General features: G+C 38.8%; 1 protein-coding gene across 2 annotated transcripts in view; it reads left to right on the top strand.

The window, feature by feature from the left end:
* KIAA1328 (KIAA1328 ortholog) overlaps positions 1–14,752 on the top strand; it is a 188,001-nt gene that overhangs the window by 149,281 nt on the left and 23,968 nt on the right. For both annotated transcript variants that reach the window (XM_040579275.1, XM_040579276.1), the window contains 2 exons: positions 1,269–1,453; positions 8,409–8,517. In XM_040579275.1, the coding sequence (XP_040435209.1) occupies positions 1,269–1,453; positions 8,409–8,517 (294 nt within the window). The remainder of the gene's footprint in view (positions 1–1,268; positions 1,454–8,408; positions 8,518–14,752) is intronic.

Consider the following 14,752-nt stretch of genomic DNA (forward strand, 5'->3'; position numbering starts at 1 on the left):
AGTCAGCCTCCATAAAGCTGTATTTCAAATAACAGAAACTCAGTGGTAGCCCTTGTAAAGTTGGTGTTTAAACAGGAGAAAGATGTGTTTAATCTTCTGTTAACTTAGGAAAGCTATATTCACTCTCAGGATTGAAAATGTAGCCATATAATCTTGGTATGAATTGTATTCCTTCATGTGGATAAACCAAAGATTTTTTAAATGGTTTTGATTGCTTTTTAGAACAGTGATGAGACTAATGACTTATACATGTGGGGAATCTCATTTACAGCAGTAGTTGTTTCCAGACAGCAGAATTTGAAAGTGGTAGGTTGTCTTTACTGAGAGAAAGATGGTTCTCCATAGCCTCCTTTCTTTCCAAAATGTATTGTGATTACCTGTGTCTGCAGAGACTGAAGCCATGCTTGTTCGATGTCACCAGATTTGCATCCTGGCTGTATCTGTGCAGTGTTTATGATCTTATGCTGAAGTCCATCTTGAACTAAAATGGTTCTGGTTAGCTTTCTCTTTTCTTGATCTACTCAAACTGCTGCATTTGCTGCACCAGATACTCTCCCACCAGTTTGCTCATACATTCTTTATTCTGCTTACACGTACCTCTGTTCATTCATCTCACCTCTTTTGTCTCAGCTCCTCTTATCCCTTTTCTTCTCGAATCAATGTATCACCACCCCTGCAGGTATTTAAAAGTTGTGCAGATGTGGTGCTTAGGGACATGGTTTAGTGGTGGGCTTGGCAGCGTTAGGTTAACAGTTGGCATTGATGATCTTAAAGGTCCTTCCCAAACTAAACAATTCTATGATTCTATGGTCTGCTTTCCTTCTGCAAACCACGACTCCCATTTTCTCTTCACATAATCTTCTCTGTTTCCCCTGTCCTAGCAAAGTGAGAATTTTTTAAATTACTCTTTGTTCCACTGTGCTGGACAAAGTACTTTGTGTATCTTTATTCCACTTATCCTGTCCTACCTAACCACTCAGGAAATTCAGGACCTAATGCTTTAGGGAATGTGCCAAATGCCAGACAACTCCAAATATAATTGTCAGAGTGCTGCCAGCTGCTGATAACCAAAGACTCGTGATAAAGTAGGTTGGTAACTCTTCAATCCTTAGGCATCCTGCTTTCAGACATTGAAAATGGATTCAACAAAAGCTCAACCGACAGCCTGGCAGTTATGCTTTGGAGAGTGAAAGTGGGGAAGAGGGCTGGGTGCAGTGTTGAAAGGGCTGAATGCATCATGTAATAGCACGATCTTTCTTTCCTCCCAGTGTACCGGTGTTGAAACATAAAGATTATTTTCCAAGGACATCTCCAGTGAGCAAAACCTCCAGAACACCAGGGAGCAGTGGTGGAAGCAGTTCTGGGAAGAAAATAGTTGGTCTTGGTGGAGATGTGGAAGATGGGCAAACCCTTCTGATGCAAACCAAGAGGGAAGGCACCAAGTCAAGGAAAGGTAAGAGGAAGCATACTACGTTGCAGGGCCATGAGTGTGCTAATGGCATTTAGAAATTGTATGTGTGTTCAAGAGCGTATCAGTAAAATGCAGTATTAGAGGGAGAGGACTGCAGTTGCTTAAAGCAACCCAAGGGAAGGCAGCTACATTTAAAATAATAGAAAACATAGAAAACCTTGTAAATAACAAGTGATCTTCTTGGCTGGTGTTCCTGATGGAAGGGAAAAAATAGCCCTTTAATCTCAAAAAGCTACTTCAACAATTCTTTTTCCTTTCCCAGCAAGCAGAGAGAATAAGTGCAGTGGGGCTTGCTTTTGAAATGTAATCTTCTTCACATTCTTCTCCTCCCCAGGTAATGGCTCCACCATCACAACCTGGTATTTTGCCACACAGGGATGTCTGTATGGCTAGAATCTACTAGCTGAGTAGCTCCACTTAAGGAGCAGAGAAGCAGTCTTTCTTAGGAAGAGAAAGGGTTGGGAACAAAAGCAGCTTGGATGTTTCACTGCTGAACCTTGAACATAATCCTTGGTTCAATTATGAGCTAGCTTTTTTTTTATTTTAACTTGTCAGCCAGTTTGCCGTATATGTCAGCATAAAAATAAAGAAAATGGCAAAACGAGAAGAAATGTGGTGCAGTTTTCAAAGGAACAAATAACTTGTGTTATTGGTTAAGACTGTACCAACATTAAAAAGCAGTCCCTGTGCAGAAACTTTCAAAAGGGTATCATCAGCCTGGACCCAAAGAGTGGCTGAGGTTAATCTTTTCCAAGGCACAGCTACAAAAGTTGGAAGCCTGTAAAGGGCTTGTGTCCAAAAAAATCAATTTCTAATTTGAAACAAAATCATTTTTGACTAACAGGGGTTCAGGACCCATTACTTTTGCTGTATAGTCTGCTGACATTTCACACTTTCTGTTGTGCACAATGAATCCTAATAGTCATTTTATAACATTGCTACACCAATCAATTTAAGCAAGAGAAAGCCGTTACAATTCTGCAAAGTTTCAGGGGCAATTTTCACTGATGGTTTTCTTTTACCTTTTTTTCAGCTATCATTATTTTTTTCTTCTCTTTCCTTCTTCCTTCTCCCCCCTCCTTCCATATACTGTAGTGATGAAATTGAGATTTTTCGCAGTTGGATGATGGGTTTTGTGCCTTGTGTAGGGATAGTCCCCAAAAAGTAATTTATTTTCCATAGATTCAGGGGAAAAAATCCAACCTGTCCTCTTCTTCATTCATTCATTTTATTTTGTAGTACTTAAGAGATGTTACAGGCTGTGCTTGGCTATTGCACATAGCAAAGAAGCTGCAACCTATGCTGATTTAGTGATTGTAGTGGTCAGCATAATGTCTGAAGATGGGGTATCTTTTGCAAGCACTTACTGGGATTGCTAGCTTTGAAAATGTAGAGCTGCATGGCAAAATTTAACTTATAAACATTGGTACTTGCTGTGGTACCAGATAAAATTCAGAGAAATGCTTTCAAGCTGTGGAACAACCTCAGGTCTATTACTAATTTGAATGACTTGTTTATCGCAAGGCAAATTACCTAGCACTAATCACTGAAGCTGAAGTCTTCTTTATTTAGTACCTTTTTAATTGGCTGCCCTCTGTTATATGTTTGGACTCCTTTAACAAGCATAAATACATACTTGTAAAGCGTTTTTTCCATCTTTGGGGATCGCCAGGCCATAATGTCAAGTTTCTTATTTCTAGTTAGCTCCGGACTTAGTCATCTCTGTCCTTGCTTCCGCTGCATCTTTCCGTCTGTTGCTGACCTGGGATTTCTGCTTCAGAATTTAGTTTATTAGGAGGCAATTATGTAACATCTCACAAAAATAAAATGAGGGATGCTAACATTGTTTTCTGTGGTAAAATTTGTGAAAATACAGTACTTGCCTTACTGCATCAGAGTGCTGAGCTAGCAAGCCTGGTGGTCTGTCTTGGACAGTGGTCAGTATCTGTTGTGTCAGTATGTAGTGAACTCTGCTGCAGTGCACGAGATGACATCCTGAAGTGTGAAACTATGTCATATAGCTGCGAACCTTAATGTGGCCTTTTGGTCAGAAAACTGCAGTGCTGAAAACTGTGTATGGAAACATGTCCACTGAAAACTTCTTGACAGTCAGGTGTTAACCTGTTTCTACAGAGGTCTATTTTTCTCATGCCTTGATCTGTGTTGTCTATTTAAATAGTATGTTCAGGATGGGGATTCTCTCCAAGCACACCTAGCAGTGCCAGTGCTGATGTGAGTCTCTGGGGTCACAGTATTATTTCTGGTATTATATGGGTGTATCTGCAGGATGGTTCAACTCATGACAGTATCTCTCCACAGAAACATAGGCAGTTTTACCAGATTTTGGTGGTGCCCTGTTCAACAGCCTTTGTCATCTTAGATTTGTTTTGTTTTGTTTTGTTTTGTTTGGGAAGATAAAGTGATGAATCAGGAAAACATTCCCATGCTGGAATGGTGGAAGGCTTTACTGCCCACAGGGCTGCTCACTGACTGTGAGTGCAGTGTATTTGGAAAGGGTAATTTCCTAATAAACCCACTTTTCATTTCTCCTCGCAGGTGTTTATTAATGGGGAGAAGAGCATTGTTAACCTGGTCCCAACAGCTTGTGGAGTGAAAGGGGCTCCTCTGCTCTCTTTTCAGGGTAGAAGCTTACTGGAACAGCTTAGGCAATCAGCTTTTACTCTGTCACTGTTGCTTTTTGTCTCCAACTTCTGTTTGCTCCTTAATTTTTATTCCTGTGCTTTAGCAGGTGTTTGTGTCTTGTAGCCAAACTTTTTTAGTTTTACCAGCAAAACTTTAAGCAGACGAAGCAATCCTCAATGCTTTGATCTTTTCAGCAGTAAATTGTTTTTATTGGGTGTCACCAGCAGCTATGTCAATTTGTACTAAAATCTAACAACTTGTCTAGTTAAAAAGCACTGGAGTACAGAAATGTGTTTCTCTTCCTTTCTGCCTTGGAAAATTTTGCTTTGGGGCTGGGAAACTAAACTAGATTTTATCCACTGCATTCTGCAATATTGGGCACTTTACTTCTCTACATTTCTGTTTAAAGTCCTCCTATTCCCACCCTTCCTGAAACATCTCTGCATTGAAGCAAAGAAATAACTGTTTTTCCCTTTTGTATCTCTTCGGGGGCCATAGCATCTGCATAATATTGTATAGCACACATAGCTTTCATTTCCATATGTAACAGAAAAAGGCAGAGAAGGCAAATTATTTTAGCTCATAGAATCTGTACTTTTCTACGGGCTGATTTTTCTGTATAGTGTTTGGTTTTCTAATGTAGCTTCTTAGGGATTCAGGATCTGGAACTTCTTCCCTTGAGGGCAGACTCTTCCCTACAATCGAATAGAGCAATTAGTTAATATTAGTGAAGCACTTTGAAGATGTGAAGTACTATATAAATGTTAAGTATTATGAATATTAGTATTATTCAATTCATAAAGGTTTCTTTCATGATTATCAACCTAGATTTCCCTTTGCGTGCTTTCATCCCATTACTGCTTGAACCAGCATCAGCTGTATTTGTTCATCCTTAGTGTTTACACTTTCAAAATGTAGACTGCTGTATTTCCCCACTTTCTTCATGTTTTAGTCGTCTGTTTCTCAAACAGAAATATACAGCTATTTGAATTTTCTCAAATGAGTCCTTAATCTGCTTTACATCATTCTTATACCGAGTTAACTAAATTGAAAATAGTATTCTCAACATTACCATTTAGAAGACATCTATAATTGCTTTGAGGGTAGCTTGCCTTGAAAGCTTTAATCTAGTTTGTTCTTTGCTATTCTTCGCTACTACAGGTTCTCTGCATTGGTGTCAGGATATATATTATCCCACTATATATGAGCGTTTGTTGTTTGTTGTTTTTTTTGGGTTTTTTTTTCCAAAGGTGAATGTGTCTATTCTTTTTCCATGTTTCTTGCTTCTGTAGATCATCTGCAAGGTCTCCAGTCTCATACTGTCTTCCAACACCTGCAAATCTAATTAATTTGCTGTCATTTGTATCACCCCAGTTCTCTATGACTTTTCATAAATAATTACCAGTCACTTCATAAATTCATTAACTAATTCCCTTTAGCCCTGAAATATATATCCTTCAGACTAAAGAATTTGTATCTTTTTTTTTTTATCCCCCTGATAATTTCTTTTCATCAGCTTTATATAGGCAGGTATTATACATCAACCTGTTCTTCATTATCTCCTGCTTGCCAATATTCCTTTTCTTCATTTTTTTGCATAGTATATTTTAAAATTATTAGTAGCTTGGCCATTTTAAGATAGTTATTGATCTAGTTGTCTTCATTTGTTCATAGACCTGCTTGCTCTTTGGTGTTTCTTTTCTGTCCATCAACCTGCATGCCTTTTTCAAGATGCATTTTTAAATATTATTTCATTTAGATACGCACTTACTGAGGATTTCTTGCTATCCCTGTTTTATGTCTGTGCAGCGTAACAGCCTCAGTATATTCCTACTTAGTTCTATTTCTTGTTTTCCATTTTTAGCCTTGGTAATATTTTCAAACTTGGGTCTTTGAACAGTCCCCTTGAGGCTGTATTGGCCACTTCAGAGTCCATACATTTTCTTTTTCAAAGAAATACATCTACTTTGCTATGAATGTAGTATGTTGACAGTGTGCCAGCCTTTTCTGGTATTAGGAATTGAAAATATTCTCCCGTGCTCACCAGGTTTTTATTACTTTGGTATTAGTTTCTTAAAATCCAGCTGCCTCATTCCACTGTCACGTGAAATGATTTCTAAATATCTCTTACTCAATCATAAAGCCAAAAGCCTAAGCAAGAGGCTTCCAGTCTTTATATGCATACCCACTCTTCTGATCATGGATTGGCACATTATCAAGTTACCAGGGACACACAGTCAACATATATCCCTGTGATATTTCTAAGAGTTCCTTCACTGGTAATTAACTCTTTGTCAGGTGAGATTTTTTTCATTGCATGGTAGTGAAGCACAATGCATTATAGCAGGGTGATAAGAACCCTGGTTGTTTGTTTTTATGTTTGGGGTTTTTTTTTGCCTCCGTAGAATATGCCTTAAAACATGTGGGTTTATTATATTGTATATACTTGTATACATCTTAAATCAGTGCAGTATTTTAAATAGTCTTAATCCCTTGAACACCTGTAAATTTTGCACTGAAGCTGGAATTACAGCCTTCTTGTGTTTCTTCATGTTTCAGCATGGATGGTAGGTAATGTTGCTGTTCACAGAGCTAGAAATATTTGGGCATGACAGAATTACTTAAAGAGCTAACACTGATTTGGCTTTGCTGAGAGCTGTAGTTTTCCCTGTACTTACTGTTTGGTTAAGTGATGCTGGTTGGACAGAACTAATTGGTCAAGGTTAAAAAAGTCCAGACCCACAGACTTTTGTGTTGTAGATGAGATTACTCCTAATTTGCATATTCCACTTAGCTCAGACTACCTGTATGCAAGTTGTCTAACTAAATCCTATCTGCAAAATCCAGTTCTCAGGTGGGTGGGTGAAAAGTGGAAGACAGGTGGAAAATTGGCTGGACCACCAGCCTCAAAGCGTTGTCATCTGTCCAGCTAGCAGCCAGTTGCTAGCTGTTAACTGCTTAACATTAACAGCCTGGACAGCAGGACAGGATGCACCTTCAACACGTTTGCAGACAACACCAGCTGGGGAAGCAGTCAATATGCTGGAGTCAAGGGACCCTAACAGGTTGGGAAAAAGGTTTGACAGAAGCCTCTTTAGGTTCAACAAAGGGCAATGGCAGTTCTTTTACCTGGCTTGGTTAACCTCATTAACCTTGGTTAACAGAACCAATAGGACAACCTTGAAAACAGTTTCACCAGAAAAGAACTGAGTGTTCTGCTGAACAGCAGGCTGAATACGAGTCAGCAATGTGCCTGTGTGATAGGGTAACTAAACCTCATGCTGCGCTATAATAGCAAGAGTGTGGTCATCAGGCTGATAAAGTGACACTTCCGCTCTGATCAGCTATGGTGAGACTGTATCTGTAGAGTGCTGTGTCTGGTCTGGGGCTTCACAGGGGAAGAGGAACGCTGACAAACCATAGGAAGTCCAGCAGAGATCAACCAGGGCAGTCAGGCAGCTGGTGCATATGACCTACTGGGGGAGGCTGAGAAAGGTGAGTGTGTTCAGCCTTAAGAAGGTACGATTTAGCATGGATCTTTGTGCTTGCTTCAGCTACCTAAGGAGAGGGTGCAGAGAAGAGGGAAGGAGACTATTCTTGGAAGTCATCAGCACCAGAGCAAGAGACCATGGGAAGAAGTTACAACTCAGGGAATTCTGATGAACTATAAAGAAAACATTTTTCACTGTGGAGGCAGTCAAACACTGTAATCAGTGTAGTTGCCCGGAGAGCTTGTTTCACTATCAGTGGAGACATTCAAAACCTAACTGGAAAAGTGCCTTAAACCTGATCCTGTTGTCCCTGCTTTGAATGGAGGATTGGACTACATGACCTCCAGACTTCACCTTTCAACCTAGATTATTTTGTACTTCAAGAGTTACGGGGGGCGGGGAGTGGAGAAGGAATGGACTAAGAGTTCTATTTTATTGAAACTAAAATACTGTTATATGGGTATTTACACTTGGAAGGCTAACATCTTGTAGCACGTCATGAGAGCTGATTCCTGTGGACCACTATAAGAATTGGTAATGGTGCAAGTCTGTCAAACTTTGGGCAGTAGGATGGAGGCTGTAGAGTGTGACTTACTCTACAGATTTGATTCTGTGTGATCCTGAAATGCATGCCATGCACGGTACTGCCAGCTGATGAGTTACTTGATCGCTGTTTGACTGTATATATGGAACTCCAGAACTGTTGCAACTTTTAGTCCCAGCATTCTGTACTAATGCAGTATCACAAAACATCTGTCCAAAACTTACTACTCTCTGATGTCTGGCTTGTGTTCATTCCACAGGGATGACTTCAGGACCTAGGAAGGATGCAGCCACATCTCCTGGGCTGATAGGCAGCAGCAAAGAGCTTGCAACCACAGCCACATCACCAACTCAGCATAATACTTCATGGTAAGCCACTAGGTAATCTCTGATTTAAGATTCTGCAGACACAACCATCAAATTCTCATAGATGCAGGGAAGTGGCTGAACTTCTATGATATTTCATGTTAGCACGAGCTGGATAATATAAACTAAAAATTGCCATATCCTTTTGACATTTATAGTAAGTCTTACATTGCTTGTTAGAATAAGAAAAGCAGGAATATGCCAAGTTCTAACATTTTAATTTTACTTAGGTTTTGAACAGAAAGTATTTTATGTTCCGTGTCCTGACACATTAAATATGTTTATAAATAATTTGAATTTTTTATTCAGGTGTTAACCCCTGTTAGGTTTTAAATCCACTTGAAAATTTTAATCCCCTTGTATTTGCCTCCACTCCCATATTTTGTCAAATGGCATTTCTTTTAAAATGTTTTGTATCAGAGTTATTTTATGTTTAATGACAAACAACACATGAAATCGGCAATTCCAGATTATACTGTATATCTGCACCAAACGCACTGAAAAAACAGCATTATCACTGCTGCTTCAGTGAAGAAACAGAAGACAGCATTGTTGTTACACTGAGTCTAACAGCAACTTTCCTTCTTTAGGCAGGATTACAATTCTAGTGGTAGGTGCCTAGAAAAACAGCATACAATCCTTGCTTTTCTTTATCATAACCCACATTTTCTCATCATATAATCTTTAAGCAACAAAAAAAAATGCAGATGAAAATGTGAATTTGCTGTATTTTACACCACTAGTTAGATGAGTTTGTGCACCAGGATGACAAGAACATACAACTGTTCATAAGAAGAGTTAAATGTTTCTCAGAGAATGAGAGGGCTTGAATCAGATTTAATCTTCTTTTGGCCCAGTGGACTAGGAAAATGTATGCTTGATATCATCCCTGTATTCTTGGCAGCAGCTGGCAGTTTATTTCTATCTTCTGAGAGAACTTGTGATATATAATAGGTGAAAAACCACTATCGATATTGACAAATTTGTACTTACTTGCTATGGTAACACTTTTTTTTTCTTCTGAAGGAAGGGATGATAATTCTGGGAGGATTTAAGAACTGAGATAGATTGGGCTCTATTTCCCACAAGTAACTGTATGTTTAAACAAAGAGAAACCACAAGATTGTCTAAGCATTTCTCTTAGAAGCAAGGGTTACCTTTGCAAGCTGGTAATATCATCAGATAAAGCGTACATAAAGATACTGCTTGATACCATCTAATAGTGATAAGTTGAGATTCCATTCAAGCACTGAGGGGTAGGTATAATTATTCACATCATACAACAACTGCTCAGAAAAAGGAATTTTATTCAAGAGGATTGACGGTCCATTCTTTTCTAAAAAGGGGAGTAAATATTTGTTGAAATACGCTGTTAGAAATCATATCAGATAAAGTGATCAGTAAAAGGAGTCTGATTAGCTGTCATCCTTTGAGGTTTATTTTACCAGTTGTTGACAGATTTTGAAAAATCCTGCATTTCTGGGGTGCGCTTTCCCATACTTCCTCGCTTGCTTTCTCTCGTTGGTGCTGTAAGTATAATTGTCCAGTTTAAGCAGCCATGTTGTGCTTTCCCTTACTCATGGCCTTCTCTAATTGAAAATGGTAAATGGACAAGTATTTCTGTGGAGACCTAGAGCTGATCCTATCCTTCATCAAAAAACTTGCTTGGGTAGCAGGTCAGTCTCAATTTATCACTGAATGGTTATAAGCTTAGACTGCAGGTTTAACTAACTAAATTAATCAATATAGAGAATTATTGCTGCTTTTGTGCCACTAAAGTTAGGGTTTGTCAGCATGTTTGTTATAATCTGTGATTTGGGGGGGTTAACAGCTTAACCACAACAGTTGGCACGGGCCTGAAACTTGCAGCACAAAGCCCTAGCCTAAGAGCAAATTTATTTATTCGGCAGTACGTGTAAACCTAATTACTTTTGACTATTTAAATTTATAGGACTAGATTCAACTCATGTTTTTGCCAGCTTTAACTAGCACAAACCCTGGCATCCGGCAGTAACAGCAATGGAAAGCCTGCCAGGGAGAAGGTGTTGGAAAGCGACAGAAGCTCCCTGCCAGCACGAGGCATCAGGGTGCTAGCGCAGCTTCTGGGGAGGGCTGGCTGGATACGCAGGCATGGCAGGTAGAAGATGCGTTGGCTTGATAGCCTGTCTTGGCAGGGCTCAGCTGGAGGCCTCGGTGTGTTACGGCTGCCTCCTGCTTGAGGAAGAATCACTGCAGTGCTACTTCCTTCTCTCTGTTGGAATGAATCATGTCTGGGACAAGAAATAAATGTCCCAAGAAGGTAAAGGTGTGTGCTTTGACAGCCTTAGTGATAGATCTGTGGAAGGATCAGACTTGCAGAGTGAATGTGCACAAGGTGGTTTCAGTGATATCTCTGACAGAAAAATAGCATTCCTTTATCTGGCGTCCTGAGTTGGACTAATAGTGGATTTGCTTGCCCATCATGCCTGTATTCATGCCTGTCGCTGCTTTTCATGCTACAGCCAAGCATTGCGTGTTTAGTTAACCAGTATTCTTTAGCCAAGTGTCTACACCTGCGTAAGCCCCTTGAAATTATGTTCACTGCAGGTCTGGAAAGCTTTTCTACTCCATGTGCTTATTTACCTAGACTAAAGCCAGTATATTTGGAAAAACGCACAGACAAGGTTGGGGCTGGGCAAGTTTGGAAGAGGAAGTTTGTCCCTTTCCCCTAAAGCATAGTTCCTGTGACTACCTTAAATGTTACCTTTTCAATGGCCAAGGAAATCTGGTTTTTATAACTGTTGTTTCCCTAAAAGAAGGACTCCTGGTTTCGGCTGCAAGCTGGAAAGGAGCTATAAAAGGCGGGTAGTGGCATTTCTATGCTTTCATTTAGTGATGAAGTTTTTACAAAAACTAGATCTTACCTTAGGTATAATCAGGTACTCATCTCAGCAAAACAAGTGTTGGGTTTGGATTGCAAAACGGAAGTGAAACTGCTCTAAATTAACGTATTAAGCTATTCATTTTTTTTAAAAAAATGTGGTAAATTGTGCTTTGTGAAAGACGGTTTAATTTGATTACAGCCCTGGTGCAATTGTCAGGCTCTCCCCACGCAGAAACAGTTGTAGTGTCGAGTTTGGCACAGTAAGACCTATAACACTGCAGATAATCAAGCACTTAAAAAGACACAGGCAAAGGTTGTTCTGTTCACCATGGAAACAGATAATTCTCCTGTAATATTTTTCACTTTGGGCATCTAAGAAGTGAATTTAAGAACAGTTAGGTAAATTAAGGGATTGAGTGATAGCCTGGGATTTCAGCATTAAGCTTATGTTTTCTTGTTGCAGTTTTAAATCAGAGTTTTAATGCTAGCTGAATGCATTGTCTTGGAGTGAAGTTTCTTAGAGCCATTAAAATAAGTGATTTAGAAGTTCCTGCAATATGAATGCTATATTTGAGCTATATTGCTATCTGTTAGGCTGCAGTGGCCTGTTGAAGTTCTTATAAACAGATTGTATTGTGTAAATTTGTGTTTAGGGACATTTTAAAAACAAAACTGTTTACCCAATTGCCCAGCACATCTCAGGTGAATGTGTATTCAGGGACTTTTAAGCAAATTAATATCTGATGTAAAATATAATGTGCAGAGTTGTATACTTAATAATGCACACTGGAATAGTCTAGAGTAGATCTGTTATGCTGAGTGTTAGGAAATATGACAGTGATGAGATTTTAGCTTTTGCCTTACTTACGCAGTAGTTGCCTTTCAGATCTGTTCGTGCTGGATGCTTAAATACGGTTCTGCTCTTAAAAGGACACTATGAAGTTTCTTCTACTGTAGAGCATAAGCAAGGACTGCCAAAGAAATAGTGTGTGGGTTTTTTGTTTTGTTTTGTTTTTTCGGTTTTTTTTTCTTAGGATTAGGCATCATTCAGGATTCCAAAGGAGGACAAGGAGAAAACGATTAGAAGTCTGTTTGGAGTTGGGTGGTGAGTTAGGTACTGTATGTGGTAGAAGACACAAGTTTTGCCTACTCCCTGAGAAAGCCAGCAGCACAAAAAGTCCCATGTAGTTCCATATGCAAGTGATAAAACCAGACGTTGGCAAATTAATCTCTCTTATTCACAGTGTAGGTTGTTAATTGTTCTCTCTGCTGGCTGTCGATACAATGTGAAATTTTCATTCCCCATTCAAGATGGAAAAAGTTGTGGCTGAAAATGTTAACATTTGCATTTTTATTTGTTGATTTATTTAAAGGACAGCCTCTCTTACAGCAATCCATCACTCAGTGACACCCCAAATATGAATAATGTATTGTAGACTTGCGGTTACAATGTGTAATAAGTGCCAGAGACAGTAGAAGAATGTTAACTATGTTGCAAATGTAATATTTATCGACTCATGGTTTATTGCTTTCGAGGTTCAATAATACTGACCATAGGACATTAATATCACTTATCTTGATTTTAGTTGGGCAGCTCTGTATGTAGAAATAACCCATTTATCTCATACTTACAAAATAAATGTGAATTTTACAGCACTTTGTGAGAAGTGCATTGTAAGTTTCTTTGCTTAGTGTTCACAATTCTCCTTTTCTGCCTTCTCATTTACTTGTATCTGACATTGATCCCACTCCAATTGCCTGACCCAGATGGTAAGCACCTCAGTACTCTCCTACAGGCTTTATTTACTGGCAGCATTATGATCTTTTGCCTCTGGTGGTGTTTGGACCAGGTCTCTCTTGCTGTTAAAGACCAGTATGAAAAGAGGCTTAGACAGTTTTCTAGAGCTTCTGTCTGAAACTACAATGGCTGAGATGCTAAAGCAGAGAGAACTTCTCTTTTGGAAAGACATGCATAGCAAGTCTAAGTCATCTTTCTTTAGAATCACAGGTATCAGAAGTAACAGTTTAATTAGGTCAACAGTTGTTATTATAGGCATTTATTTACAAAGAAATTTTTACTCAATGAATAAGAATACATTACAGCATTTTTGGAAGGTTAGGATTCAAAATTCAGTAGTTTAAAGAACCAAAAATTTCTTGATAATCTGCGTAAGAAAAGAATTTACAATAAAGCTATACTACAGTAACAGATCAATCAGTAGTAATCATTCCTATCTTCAGATAGGAATTTGCTTGAAAACTTGCTCGAGAGTTTTGCTTCAGCAACTGGTACAGACTGGGCAAACACTACTCCTTATCTACGCTGTTAGGTTACGACGACTAAAAGCTTTGAAGTCTCAGGGGTGAAATGCAGATGTGAACCCAGGTCTGGGATCAACCCCAAATGTAATAGTGGGAGAGTTCAAGCTTATGCTGAAATCAGATTTCACCTGTGAAGCCTGGCTCTTGGGAAACTTGGAATCGGGTTCAGCCATGAAAATGATAAGCCTTGATTATATTTCACGTTGTAGACGTCAAGTAAATTTTGAAGTGACATTCTGTATTTATGTCTGAGGTTATAAAATTTAACACATCATCAGCTTCTTTTTCTTTACTGTATGTAACAGGAACACCTATTTGTGTCAGAGCAGTCTACCTAATAGCTGCTTCGCAATAACAGTTTTGGTGTGTCCGTTGCTGACAATGAAAATCATATTGGGGAATTCTGACTTGCAGTGCAAAAGGATTAATGTTAATTAGCAACTGTTGGCTGTAATTGTCACCCTCATTAAAATGCAGAATTATGTATTTCTTAGTTATAAATAACCTTTCTAATTGTACTTGATGTATGCCAGTTTAATCAAAAAGTACACTTGCAAACAGGCAGGTATTTGCATTAATCTAGCACTGGATCTTTGAGTCTTTTTTGATCGTCTTTTATTCCAGACTTGACTAGTTGGGGGAGGTCTATTCCAGCTACATATCCTTCACACATTCTTTTTTTTTTTTTTTTTTTTTTTTTTTGAGCTCTGTAGATCTGACAGGATTTTGTATTAAAATGAGGGAAAACGTGTTTTGGGAATATTCAGTGCAACAGAAAACGTGTCAAGTTTTGAAGTAGTTGGCAAGGTTTCCATCATTCAGTGGTCTGACAATAACTTGATTATAGTTTGAAAGTAATAATAAGCAAAAGAAAATAGAGTACAAATCTTATTATGAAGCTGACTTAACTCTTTTTGTAATTTTCATTGTTATCTTAATTACTTTTTTACAGCCCCCCACCCTGTGTTTTTGCAGATTCTCAAATACCATGTTAAATCTTAAGTGAATATTGGCTGATTGGATGTGATTCCTGTTTGCACTTGTAATCACAGC

The sequence above is a fragment of the Falco naumanni genome, chromosome Z, assembly GCF_017639655.2.
Source record: "Falco naumanni isolate bFalNau1 chromosome Z, bFalNau1.pat, whole genome shotgun sequence".
Classification (NCBI taxonomy): Eukaryota; Metazoa; Chordata; class Aves; order Falconiformes; family Falconidae; genus Falco; species Falco naumanni.